This window comes from Orycteropus afer, unplaced genomic scaffold (assembly GCF_000298275.1).
Source record: "Orycteropus afer afer isolate SDZICR_OR568_19922 unplaced genomic scaffold, OryAfe1.0 scaffold00125, whole genome shotgun sequence".
NCBI lineage: Eukaryota > Metazoa > Chordata > Mammalia > Tubulidentata > Orycteropodidae > Orycteropus > Orycteropus afer.
The window spans coordinates 8,367,901-8,382,206 of record NW_006921712.1 but is presented as its reverse complement, the minus strand read 5'-3'; the positions used below and the strand labels follow the sequence as shown (position 1 = coordinate 8,382,206).

Sequence of the window (14,306 nt, the reverse complement as noted above, 5' to 3'; positions counted from 1 at the left end):
AGGAGTGGCTGGTGGGTTTGAACTGCCAGCCTTCTGGTTAGCAGTCAAGTGCCTTAGCCACTATGCTACCAGAGCTCCTATTCCTATATATACTATATATAATTAATTGTATATAATTTAAACAATTATTTTTAAGTTATGAATAATCCTTTGTTCCTCATTAGTTTGTGTCACCTAGGTATTCTGAAATGTAAGCAAAATCATTATCAACAATTTATACACTAACTACATGCAATTTGATCACTACCATTAAAAACAGAAAGCAAAGAAGAGAATAGAGAAACTCTTAACAAGTCGCTGTCAAAATTATCAGAGATCTATGACTAGGCTTGTTCTAGGCTCAAAGATTTTTCCATAAAATGAAAGGTCATAGTTTTAAATGAATAGTTTTTTTAAGCAGTGGCATTTTTGTTGTAGTAAATGTCATGTTCATTTCATCTATTTTTTTTTTGTTGTTAGGCAAAGGCTCTTTTATAGCTCATGAGTTGACTGAAAACATGTTGAGTGTATTAATTTTTAACTTTATTAGCCCAGGAGCATATTACTCTTTATGGTTCAAGTAGTGGATATCCTGCAATTTTTTTTTTTTTTCAATAGGCTTTTAAACATTGTGGAACTCAGTTTATTCAGAAATGGGTCAAAATAAATATTGTGATATTTAATGGTAAACTTTTAAAATATTTTCGAACTTGGTCATAGCAACTGCTACTCTCCATTTTCACCAGGCTATTTTTCTGTACATGCCTAGATATATATTAAAAATATGTGTATATATTTCAGAAAGATCATTACATTATCAATAAAGAGATCAGTTAGAAAGGGATGATGTATTTAAAATGAGTTTAAAAATACCTGAAACTTCCTTTTTGAGTTCTAAAATCAAAAATGTCATTAATTCAAAATAACTAATTTCTCAGTGGCATTTTGCTTTGGACATGCATCAACTCTTTAACATGAAAAAATAAGTACCTGAACAAAGAAACATGTGTGCTTTCTTTAATTATAAATATACAATCTTCTTACAGGACATGTTCAGGAAACTTAACCTATAACAAGAAACAGTAGTTCTTATCATTATCCTTCACTCTGATCAAATTTAAAATTGCCTGGTCACATTTAAATACTTGTGTTATTTTGAAAAATCATTAGAGCTTCTCTCGTTGGAAATTAAAACATTAATGAAGTTTTTCAATAACATTGCATGAATAAAAATTGCATGTATAGTTCTCAAAGACATGGTCACTTCCTCTGATAAAATTTTTATTAGGAATGGCAAAAGGCCTTATTGTTGTGTTCTGAGTGTGTATAATGGGAGTAAATATACACGGGAGGTTGGTTATGTGGGTTATTGTTTTCTTTTTATTAGAGAATATTTTTTGCTATATTTGTTTGGAATTTTTTGTCCACTTTGGACCCAATTAGCTGCATATTGTTCATTTAGACTCCAAATTAATCAAAATCTAAAAATATTATTTGCATTTCATAGATGGTAATTAATATGCACACTTCTATACTTTTCTCATTCAATTAGGTTCTTCTGGACAAAGTCCTCTGTTAGTAGTCTTAAGTGGGAACCATACTGAACAATCAAATTTTACAAGTAAGAGCAATCAGTTATATTTCCGCTGGTCCACTGATCATGCAACCAGTAAAAAAGGATTCAAGATTCGTTATGCAGGTTAGTAAATGATGTTCACATTAAATACAAGAGTGTCTTCAATGCAAGGATCTATAAAAAATAGATTTTATAGAGAAATTTATAATTTAAAGCTAACACCTGAAATTTAATAATTAATTGCAGTCAGAATACTATGATAGGAAATTATTCCGTGTGATATAATAAACCACATTAGGAAAAATAAAATATATGTTTATTAATAATTTTGAATCTCTGATAGGAGTTCACTACAAATAATTTTAGAAAACCAATTAAATGAAGATATCTCTGAAATGCCAAGATATTGGCAAGGCACTGTAGTCCACAGCATTATCACATATTGCATCTTTAACCATTGTGTACCATGCGAGGTCTTGGTTACCTAGCCTTATGGGGAATATTGTTGATCACCATCACTGGAAAAGGAGAAGGAAAACAAAACAAAACAAAACAAAAAGACAGATCAAATGTCTATCTATCAAATGTCTCTAGTCAAATAAATAAATTGCACTATGTAAATACTGAGTTACTAATGCTTCTTCAATAATAAATAAAGTGTATGTAAGCTTCATTATTGTGAAGTCAAAAATACTGACTGGATTGAAATACCTCCTGGAAATTCCAAGATATCTAACTATTCCATTCTTTTTCTGTCCTGGATACCTACTTCACTCTTCCCCTCCTACAGCTTTCCTTTTCCATGGCCAGGCCAGCAAAGCCTGAGATTTTGCATTAGTCTCAATGCAGTCAGAGATTGAACAGGCAGAACTTCATGTCCTATTCTTCCCCTTTCCCTACCAGTGTCAGACTTCCCCTCCCTGGTCTCTCCATAGGAGCTCTGCTGGCGTAGTATCTAAGACTGCTAGCCAGAAGGCTGGAGGTTCAAACCCACCAGGCACTCCTCAGAAGGAAGATGGGGCAATCTACTTCTGTAGTGATACTGCCTCAGAAACCCAAGGAGGTGTCGTTATGAGTCGAAATTGATTTGATGACAATGAGTTTGTTTTTTTTTTGGTTGGTCTCTCCATACATTGCTCAAGGTGAATTAGGGAAGAAGAGGAGCTTGATTATAAAAGAAACATGGTAAAAAGGGCAGACAATTGACAGGATTATTGAACTTTCTAGTGTTAGGCAATCATCCTGTATATTATATCCCATAACAAATGTAACCATGACACAATGAAAGGGTAGCACCTAAAGAAGAAATGAGTAGTCTCACTGCTCCTTTGGGAGTATTTAGAGACTTTATTTACTTTATATTTACCATTGGAGGAGGGTTTTCAATCTGCCCTTTCTTTCTATTTCCTATTATCTTTTATTATTTGCATAATGATCTGGGAAGTTGGTATTTAGTCATACCTTTCAAACTTACAAAATTTGGTCTAGAACAATTAATGTTGGAAAACGACATGGCTAATGGTACAGTGAATTAAGAGTTTTTTACGGTGGTTAATGGCTTCTAATTTAAAAAATTCATCCCATTTAAAAAAAAAAGAAAAAGAAATAGTGATTCAGAGGCCTTTTCCAGCTGAGAATATTCTCTCAGAATGCTTCTCAAAGAATCATGGTTGACAACTAAGGCCAGGTACCTTGATGTTACTTCTGGGCAATGTTATGATAGGAGCCCTTTCAAAAGTTTCTTATGAATCAATTTCTAACACAAGGTTCTCCATTAAGCCTTCAGACCTATATGTGTGCACTTGTATATGGAACCCCCATAGGGGAGTAGTACATGTAAATTTTCTTTGTTAAGGAAAAACCAAGTTTGCAGCACTTCACAATTTTTTCTTTTTTACTGTTTTAATTCAGCTGAAGTCATTTTATACTGTAATAAAAGCTAATTTTGTATGATAAATTTAGTTTTTTTTTTTCACATATGTAAATAAGATGTAGAACATTTTAGGCATCAAAATGTTATATGCTGTTTAGGTAAGACCATGTTATTTTAACAAATGTTGTTGTTGTTGTTATGTGCCATCAAGTCGGCCCTGACTCATAGCGACCCCTCCTTGGGGTATCACTACAGAATTAGGATTGCCCAACCTTCCTTCTGAGGAGTGGCTGGTGGGTTTGAACTGCCAGCCTTCTGGTTAGCAGTCAAGTGCTTTAGGCACTATGCTACAAGAGCTCCTACATGTCTATAATTTTAAAAAAGTTTCCTTACAATGGGGGTGATTAAATCTATTTTCAGATTTTTATCAGTCTAAGGTAATGTAAATTATTTTGATCAAATCCTGTATTTTAAAAACAAGCTAAAGTACACATTATTGTACAATTAGAAAGCCCTACTTAAAAACAGAGAAAAAGTTAATAATCTTGATTACGCAAATGTTATACTCTTCTATTTTCTCCACTTTAATGATACCTCTTTTAATGGTGAGAATATTTTCCTTTAAATATGATGCCCAAAGTAGTACCTTATCATTTCTTATTCTTGTGATTGAAATGCTTATATAAGTAGGTAACTAGCTTTGAAGAGATGAGTGAGGGAATTCAGTATGTTATATCTACATATTTCTTTATAAAATTTTAATTTTGATTCTACCTTCAAATTGGTTAACTGCTTTGTTGTTGTTAAGGTAGCAATATCAAAATTACAAAATAGGAAACTTGACTCTTGGCCATAGATATTTTGGGGTGCTTTTTAGAACAAATTAAGTGTTGCTGCTCATTCCTCACTATTTAAAACATGTGTAGCTCATTTCTGTTATTTTTAACAAGGGACAGTTCAACATTTATTTAGTTAGTTATTCATGCATTCGTTTGTGTGTTTGTATGTCCTTAGCACCTTACTGCAGTCTGACTCAGACCCTGAAGAATGGTGGTATTGTAAATAGAACTGCAGGAACAGTTGGAAGTAAAGTACATTATTTTTGCAAGCCTGGGTACAGAATGATTGGCCACAGTAATGCAACTTGCATACGGAACCCTGTGGGCATGTATCAGTGGGATTCCCTCACTCCACTCTGCCAGGGTAAGAAATACGTTTTTTCATACCCAACCTTGAAATTGATTTATTATTCTTTTTAATCACACTCTTAAGGTTAGGGAAGCAGTGACTACAGAGAAAAGGTGAAAAAAAAGTGAATATTGGTGTATAAAAGTACAAATTAAGCTTTCCATAGATCATGCAAACATTTCCGACATTTGCACGAGACTTGATTTAGCTTTATGGCCTGAATTCAGAGGATGATTGAAAATTCACTTGATGTTGTGTAGTTATTCTAATACTTACTTGTACCTCATCTTACAGTTTAAAATGTATCATCAGAGTCAGATTCAAAAATAATTCTTCCTGACATGTATTAATTTTTAAAAATTAATTACCAAAAATTTATTTTCCTTATTTTGCTTTAGCATGCCACTTTTTAAGCAATAGGCTATTTGGTTTTCTTTTGGTCATTAAAATCTAGAATTAAATAAAGTTAATTTAACTTATTTCATGTCTTATTTTGCATTTTATCTATCATATGCATAAAAACTCGGTTCTCAAATAAGCCATTTTAATTGAAAACTCTGAAGTCATGAAATTTTCATAGTTTTATCTTACCCAGGTTTATATTCATAACTAATTATATTGGTTTTGGCAAGCTAAAATAAGATTTATGGGTGGAACTTCTTTTTTTCATTTTTTTTCCTTCTTTTTTCTCTTTTCATTAGGTATTAGAGACTGGGCAGTAATAGATACTTGTCACACTTATTACATGTCTCTTCAAAAATCAGAAATTAATCAAATGATTAGCTTCTAATATTTATGTTTTACTTTAAGAAATTCTTCTTTACTATAACATAAATACCTGAGAAGTTTGTTTCATTAGTTTCTTTTCCTTAAATAAAGAATAACTTTTCTGTTAGAAAAATAAATATTTCTAATTTTCTTTAAACATTCTTAGACTCTTTGTTTATGATATAGAATCTATTGCTGTAGTGTGCCTGCTTTCTGCTCAGAGATGGTCTCATGGAGCTATGCCCCATTGGTCTTAGAATTAGGATGCCAATTAAAAAAAGAAATGACAAAACAGCAACCTAGAAAAAGAAAGGGATTAGAGTAAGACTGACAAAGTTTCAATAATCATGATTTCTAAAGACTGAGTTACAAAATACAGTCTAAATATAATGTACTCTCATGGTCACTAATTCACTGCGGTGGAGTCAGATCTGACTCATAGCGACTCCTCCGTGGGTTTCTGAGGCAGTATCACTGCAGAAGTAGATTGTCCAACCTTCTTTCCAAGGAGTGGCTGGTGGGTTTGAACCACTAGCTGTCTGGTTAGCAGTCAAATGACTTCGGCACTATGCTACCAGAGCTCTGGAAAGATAACTTAATGTGAAGAGAAAGACATATAAAGGTGATGTTTCTTTTTATGAGTAGATGTTTATCTATCTTTGTGATAAGGAAAAATGTTAACAAGGAAGGGGAATGACATTTTCTTTCAATGAATGATAAAGAAAGAATGAAAAGAAGCCAGGGATACATTTTGTTGGTATGTTTTGACCTCCCTCTCTCTACCTCCTCCCCCAATGCTGTTGTTGTTGTTGTTACGTGCCCTTGAGTTGGCCCGACTCACAGCGACACCTCCTTGGGTTTCTGAGGCAGTATCACTATGGAAGTAGGATTGCCCAACCTTCCTTCCCAGGAGTGGCTGGTGGGTTTGAAGCCAGTCTCCTCCCACAATAGAACTATTTAATGCTGAATCAAATGTCTCAGAAATAGAAATAGTACATTAAAACCAGACCTTTCTTAAGTCTTCTTTGCTTTGACTGAAGATTTGAGTGAACACGGCCACTGTGTGTTTTCTTTACTTTGAGCATAATTGAGAAGCAGTGCCATTATGGGACATGAGATATTAGAATCATACAACACATTCTAGTTGGAAAATTAAAATAACTTTTTTCAGATTTCTTCTTGGAGATAAAGGACATATGTGATTTTTTTTCCCTCTAATTATAAAATGTATTATTTTCTTAAAACACACGCATATTTTTCTACATTATATGTTAATCCTTCTAATACTGGGGAGTTAATATAACCTTGTTCTTCATAAATTATGACCGGTAAAACTAGAGAGACTGTAAAAAGTAATAATATTGTCAGAACTTGTCTAGATTCCTTAGGTATAAGAACCAGGATCAGCACAAACTGATTCCTGTGAGGTGGAGATCAGACATCCCTCCATTCTACAACTTGTTTTTACCAACTCTGACACCAGCCATCCCTCCCACTTCACTCTCTATGTCTCCGTTGCAATGACCGCACAGAACTCACAATCATACTAATAGTTAAGTAGTTTAATAAGGAAATAACAGAACAATCCAGGATCCGTATCAATAGGCTGTAACTCAGGATCAGAATCAGGACGCTTGTACACAAAGTTGGGAATGCTACCCTGAAGTAGAGAGCACACCACTTCCTTACTCAGTGAAGGACAGCTCTCTCAGTTCCTCTTGGGTGTGCAAGCAAACAGACCCTTCCCTCTACCATGTACATCTCTTCTCAGTTATGTACACCTTATCTCAATCCCTGCAGGACAAGATCCTCTTGACCCCCAGGGAAAGGCTTTCTTTGGACTGTGCATGCTCTCTTTTAGCTGTGCAGGCCTATCTGACTCTGGCCTCCCTGCCGTTGGCCTCTCTGTTGCTAACTGACCCAGCTCATAGCCAGTGTAGTAGTTCAGCTCTCCTAGCAGCATTCCTAGATGTAGGTTTCTGGGGTCACCACTGATTGCCATAGAACCTTTTCAACAAGGCCTCTTGCTGTCTTCAGTGTTTCTACCCTTGGTCCACGTTACAGCTTATTAAGGAAGTTCCTCACCTCCTCTCTCTCTGCTTTTTCTTTCTTCTTGCCTCTCTTCCCTTTTCTCCTTCTGCTTCTTTCTTTCTTCTGGTCTTTCTGTCTGCAAACTTTTGTAGGGCTGGCTGAATATATAAACAAGCTCTTGGTCAATTTCAAAGCATGACCTTCCCACAAGGGCCACAAACTAACCAATCCCCTCTTAGTAAGACTTAATCACTTCATTTGCATAGTAGGTTATGGTCACTTTATTTGTATAAACATATTAACCAGTCCCTGAAAGGTATGTGAAAAAAATCAATCAAATGAAAGAAACTCATTTCACCATAAATAACTTAAAAATGGTGTCATTCACCTCCCTTATTTTATGTATTTATTAATATTAAACACACAAAAAACTATGACTTGTTATCATAAAAATATTGACCTAGATGCAGTCTTTCTCCCTGCCTTTCAGTGTTTCAATCAAATTGATTCTTGTCAGAAATTTTATTTAAAACAAATTTTTTCAAATAGTAATTCTGGAAGTAATCTACATTTTAGTTGCTTATATTCATTTACTAGGGCAGTTCCTTTAACCTTTTCTTAGATATATGCAATTTCTGTCAAATACATTTTAGCTGTAATAATATACAAAATATTTTCATCTTCTGTGAAGGTTTTAATGTTTAAATAAAACTAAAAATTACTAGAGAATGGGATTTTTTAATCATTTAAATTATGTAGTGTGATTAAATAAATGTAATTACCATTTTTTTCATAAAATTAAATCTTAAGAAAAATAGTAAAAAAAGATTATTTGAATATATGAGACCATTGTAAAAATTTAAAATAGAATATGTCTACATTACATATAGGAGCTCTGGTAGCATAGTGGCTAAAGCACTTGACTGCTAACCAGAAAGCTGGCAGTTCAAACCCACCAGCCACTCCTCGGAAGGAAGGTTGGGCAATCCTACTTCCGTAGTGATACTGCCTTGGAAACCCAAGGAGGGGTTGCTATGAGTCGGGGGTGACTTGACGGCACATAACAACAACAACAACAACAACATTACATATGAAGGAGCTCTGGTGATGAAGTGCCTAAGATATTTGACTGCTAACCAGAAGGTTAACAGTTCAAATCTACCAGCCACTCTGTGAAAGGAAGACTGGAAAATCTAGTTCCATAAAGATTTATTGCCTTGGAAACCCAACAGGGGTGGCTATGAATCAAAATTGACTCTATGGCAATGAATTTGGTTTTTGTATTTATATTACATATGAGAATCCCTGGTGGGATAACAGTTAACTGCTAGACTGCTAACCAGAAGGTTGATGGTTTGAGCCTACCTAGTGACTTCACAAGACAAAGACCCAGAGATCTGTTTTGGTAAAGATTAACCAAAAAAAAAAAAAAAAAAAACTGTTAAAACCTAGAAACCGCAATGGGGCCATGTGTGTCACATGGGGTTACTATGAGTCAAAATCGACTCAACAACACCTAACACAGAAACATATAACCTATATGGAAAATTAATACCACAAATGTCTTTTGCTTAAGCATAACGATATTAAAATTGATTTCACTGAATGTAACATAAAATTTAAATATGTAATTGTCACAATATATGATAATATGTGATAATTATTGGGAGGTTTGATTTGTTTAATATTAATTATTCACTTTACTTTTGTTCTTTATAGAATGGAGACATTTTACCTAAAGTAAATAAATATTTATATTATTTTAATAATTTATTTAAAAAAATCAGTGGTTTTATTTGATAGAATAAGGAAGAGGCTTTGGGGATTTTCAGCTCCCCACCCCATACAAAACACCTACTCTGTACTAGAAGGATTCTCCTGTCAATTCATAAATGTATGGATGGTTGTATCAGGGGAAACAAAATCAGTAAGACGTGCTGCTTTCTTTTCAAGGTGCTCACATGCTAATTGTGAATAAAACAAATGATAAATTTTGGTAACTGCCATCATGTATACCATGATCAAGAATATATAGGTATGCAACAGGAAATATAGAATTAATTAGTACTCTGATTGATTTGCAAATAGAATTGTTTTCAGGTAGTTGCCTCTATAAAACATTATCATCAGAAATTTTTTTCTAAATATTGTACATTAAAAACATTTTTAAGGTAAAATTGGAAACTCCATTATAAATAAGAAGATGTTGTGATTATCATCATTTTTGTTGCTATTTGCTGTTAGTATCTTGATTTATAATTTTGATTTATAAACAGATATACTTAGATAATTTTCATTAAAAATAATTCAGGACATTGTCAGGTTGCTGTTGGTGTTAGGTACTGTTGAATACCTCCGGCTCATAGTGATGACCCTGTGCACAACAGAGTGAAACGTTGTCCAGTCCTGCGCCATCCTCACAATCCTTGCTATGCTTGAGCCCATTGTAGCAGACACTCCATCTTATTGAGGGTCTTGAGCCTACCCAGTGACCCTCTATTTTACAAAGCATAATATCCTTCCCTTGGAAATGGTCCCTTCTGACAACATGAGAGAAGTAGGTGAGACAAAATCTGGCCAAGCTCACTTCCTAGGTGGATTTCAGCTGCACTGCTTCCAGGACAGATTTGTTTGTTCTGGAATTCCATAGTACTGTAGTATTCTTCACCAACACTATAATTTAAAGGCCTCGGTTCTTCTTTGGTCTTCCTTATTCATTGTCCAGCTTTCACATGCCTGTGAGGCGATTGAAAATACCGTGGCATGGGTCAAGCACACCTTAGTGTTCAATATGACATCTTTGCCTCTCGACACTTTAAAGAGGTCTTTTGCAATAGATTTGCCTCGTGCAATACAACATTTGATTATTTGACTACTGAGTCCATAGAAGTTGGTTATGGACCCAAGTAAAATGAAATTCCTGACAATTCCAGTATTTTCTCTATTGATTGTGATGCTGCTTATTGGTCTAGTTGTGAGGATTTTGTTTTCTTCCTTACTGAAGACTGCAGTCTTTGATCTTCATCTTTAAATACTTCAAGTTATTTTCACTTTCATCAAGCAAGGTTGTGCCATCTGCATATCACAGGTTGTTAATGAGTCTTCTTCCAATTCTGAGGCCATATTCTTCTTCATATATCCAATTTATCAGATTATTTGCTCAGCATAGAGAATGAATAAGTATGGTGAAAGGGTACAACCCTGATGCATACCATTCCTTATCTTAAACCATGGTGAACCCACTGCTATTGAGTCAATTCCAACTCATAACAACCCCTGTTATGTTTCCAAGGCTGTAAATCTTTATGGAAATAGATTGCCTCATCTTCCTGCCGTGGAGCAGCTGTCGGGTTTGAACAGCTGACCTTCTCATTAGCAGCCAAATGTCTTATCTAATATGCCACTGGAGCTCCTTTTTAAATCATGAAACATCCACATATTCTGTTAGAAGGAAAGCCTCTTATATATGTATAGATCCTTCATGAATACAATTAAGTGTTTGGGAATTCCCACTGTTCACAATGTCATCCGTAATATGTCATGATAAACATAGTTGAATACCTTTGCATGGTCAATAGAACACAGACAAACATCTTTCTAGTATTCTTTGCTTTCAGCCAAGATTCATCTGGCATCAGCAATGATATCCCTTGTTCCGTGTCCTCTTCTGAATCCAGCTTGAATTTCTGGCAGTTCCCTGTCATATTGCTGCAACTGTTTTTATTTTTTATTTTTAATTATATTAGCAAAATTTTACTTCTGGGTGATATAAATGATATTGTTTTATAATTTCCACAATCTGTTGGATAACCTTTCTTTTGAACAGGCAAAAATATCAATCTCTTCCAGTTGGTTGGCCAGGTAGCTATCTTCCAGACTTCTTAGCATAAGTGAGTGAGCACCTCCAGTGCTTCATCCATTTGTTGAAACATCTCAATGGGTATGCCATCAATTCCTGAAGCCATGTATTTTGGCAATTCCTTCACTGTAAACGTGGACTTCTTCCTTCAGTACTGTAGGTTCTCGATCATATGCTACCTCCTGAAATGATTGAACATCAACCATTTCATTCTGGTACAGTAACTCTGTTTATTCTTTCTATCTTCTTTTGATGCTTCTTGCATCATTTAATAGTGTTCCCATAGAATCCTTTAACATTGCAACTCAAGGCTTGAATTTTTTCTTCAACTCTTTCAGCTTGAAAAATGCTGAGCACACTCTTTCTTTTGGTTTTCTAACTCCAGGTCTTTAGACAATTCGTTATAAAAATTAATTTTGTCTTTTTGAGCTTCCCTTTGAAATCTGTTCAGCTCTTTTATCTCATCATTTCTTCCATTTGCTTTAGCTACTTTCCATTCAAGAGCAAGTTTCAGAATCTTCTGTGACATCCATTTTGGTCTTTTCTTCCTTTCCTGTCTTTTTAATGACCTTTTGCTTTCTTCAGGTGTGATGTGCTTGATGTTATTCCAGAAGGAGTCTGGTCATATTTTGGCTTGCATGGACTTGTTTGTAATATTCTTCAGCTTCAACTTGAACATGCATATGAGTAATTGAAAACCAGTCACATAGTCAGTTCCTAGCCTGTGTATTCCATCTGAATAAATCACTGGTTTTACAAAATTCTGTCAAGAGATCTACAGAATCATTTCTATCTCCAAGGCCATATTTTTCTAACTACTTAAGCTTCTTCTTTGTTTGCAACTTTTGCATTCTGGTATGTTTGGTCAATTTCAGACTGCAGGAGTTGGTAAAAAAATCTTTAATTTCCTCTTTAGTGTTACTGTTTGGTGTGCAAATTTGAATAATTGTAGTATTAACTAGTCTTCTTTGTGTTGCTGTTGTTGTTATGTGCTGTGGAGTTGGACCTGACTCATAGTGTCCACTTCTTGGGTTTCCGAGGCAGTATCACTATGGAAGTAGATTGCCCCATCTTCCTTCCGAGGAGTGGTAGCTGTATGGATATTGTCTTATCAGTGACAGCATTGTACTTCAGAATAGATCTTTAAATGTTCTTTTTGACAATGACAGCAACACCATTGCTCTTCAATTTGTTATTTCCAGTATAGTAGACAATATGATTGTCAGATACAAAAGGCAAATTCCAGTCCATTTCAGCTAATTCCTAGGATATCAATGTTTATGCCATTCCATTTCATTTTTAACAACTTCCAATTTTACTACATTCATACATCATACATTCCACATTCCAGTTATTAATGGATGTTTGCAGCTATTTCTTCCCCTTTTGAGACATGCTTCATCAAGAAATGAAGGTCTCAAAAGCTTTACTCCATCCATTTCATTAAGGTTCACTGTACTTTGAGGAGGCACCTCTTCCCTAGTGGCATTTTGAGTGCCTTCTAAACTGAGGCACTTATCTTCTGTCACTATATCAGACAAGGTGTCACTGGTACTCATAGAGTTTTCCAGTAAAATATCTGACACTGTTTCACTGTAATAAGGTTTTCAGACAACAATAACAGTTATCCATAAGTGGATGCCACCATCCTTCTTCCTAGTCTGTCTTAGTCTGGAAGCTCCACTGAAACCTGTCCACTATGGGTGACCCTGCTGGTACTTGACATACCAACGGCATAGCTTCCACCTTCACAGCATTGTGCAAGCCACCACACTATGAAAAACTGACAGATTAATGGTGGGGGTATTTTCATAGTTATTATTTAACCTAATATTTTTTGACAGTGTGTATGTGTGTGTATGTGTGTGTGTGTCTCTTATCACTATCTCTGTGATCCTGAACTACTGACAGTATATAGTTGTGTTATATTTGAAGAATTCTTTCTTCAAAATTTAATTGAGCACTAGATATTTGGAACTATTGGAAGGTAAAACAATTTGCAACATCAACTAAAATAATATAGAAACACTGCTATTCCACCTCAACTCAGCACAGAAACATTTCATGATTTTATATTTCCCCAAAGCCCTAAGATAACTACATGTGCATTAGATATGAAACTGGCTAGTGAAAGTAGCCATGTAATTTATAAGCATAAAAGTCTTTACTTCTGAAATCTATATACATGTGCTATTTCAAAAAATATACAAGGTTATATTTATAAGAGCAGAAACTGTGTACAATTTCTTGAAATATTTATTTTTATGTATCTTCCTATAGAGAGCAAAAGATCTCAATCATGTGTTCATTACTGTTAATTAGGGAAATTTCTAAAAATTAATGCTTTGAGGAAGATTGCCTATTTTTGTTTCAATTCAAATTTCTCTTATTTAGGCAATGCAGAATATCATGATGAATATGACACATTTCAAATTGTTGAGTTTCTTATGTGTTAGTGATAGATTTATAAATCAATAATTATAGATAAGCATTATACTAGACAGTAGACAGGCACTGCATCAAACAGGAGACCAAAGGAATTTTTGTGAAGAAATCCTGAGCTAGAATTTGAAAAGGAACAATGATGGAAAAAGGGACTGAAAAAGTAAGCAGGGACAGATCATTTACAGCCTTCAGTGGAAGTTTATCTCTCTTTTACTTTCTATCTCATTGTTGATGTGAATCAAGATAAAAAATATTTAGTCACGTCAGTGATGGCAAACATTAATCCACGGGTGGACAGATAGGTGGAGAGGTTGATCTATTAGGTGTGTCTATGTCTATGCAGGAGGGAGTGTGCCCATGACCAAATACAGTGTTGGCAATGTTTCTACAAGTGTATCTGTATGTTGTGTAAGAATTTTTAGGTATCTAGAGAAGGCTGACGGTTCAAACCCACCAGCCACTCCTACTTCCGTAGTGGCTGCCTACTCCGTAGGGCAATCCTACTTCCGTAGTGATACTGCCTCGGAAACCCAAGGAGGGGTCGCTATGAGTCGGGGCCGACTCGACGGCACATAACAACAACAACA

At 34.9% G+C, this 14,306-nt stretch overlaps 1 protein-coding gene across 1 annotated transcript in view; it reads left to right on the top strand.

Annotated features, from left to right (window-relative positions):
• CSMD1 (CUB and Sushi multiple domains 1) overlaps positions 1 to 14,306 on the top strand; it is a 972,765-nt gene that overhangs the window by 720,632 nt on the left and 237,827 nt on the right. The window contains exons 39-40 of the mRNA XM_007944438.2: positions 1,532 to 1,678; positions 4,443 to 4,631. Coding sequence (XP_007942629.2) covers positions 1,532 to 1,678; positions 4,443 to 4,631 — 336 coding nt within the window. The remainder of the gene's footprint in view (positions 1 to 1,531; positions 1,679 to 4,442; positions 4,632 to 14,306) is intronic.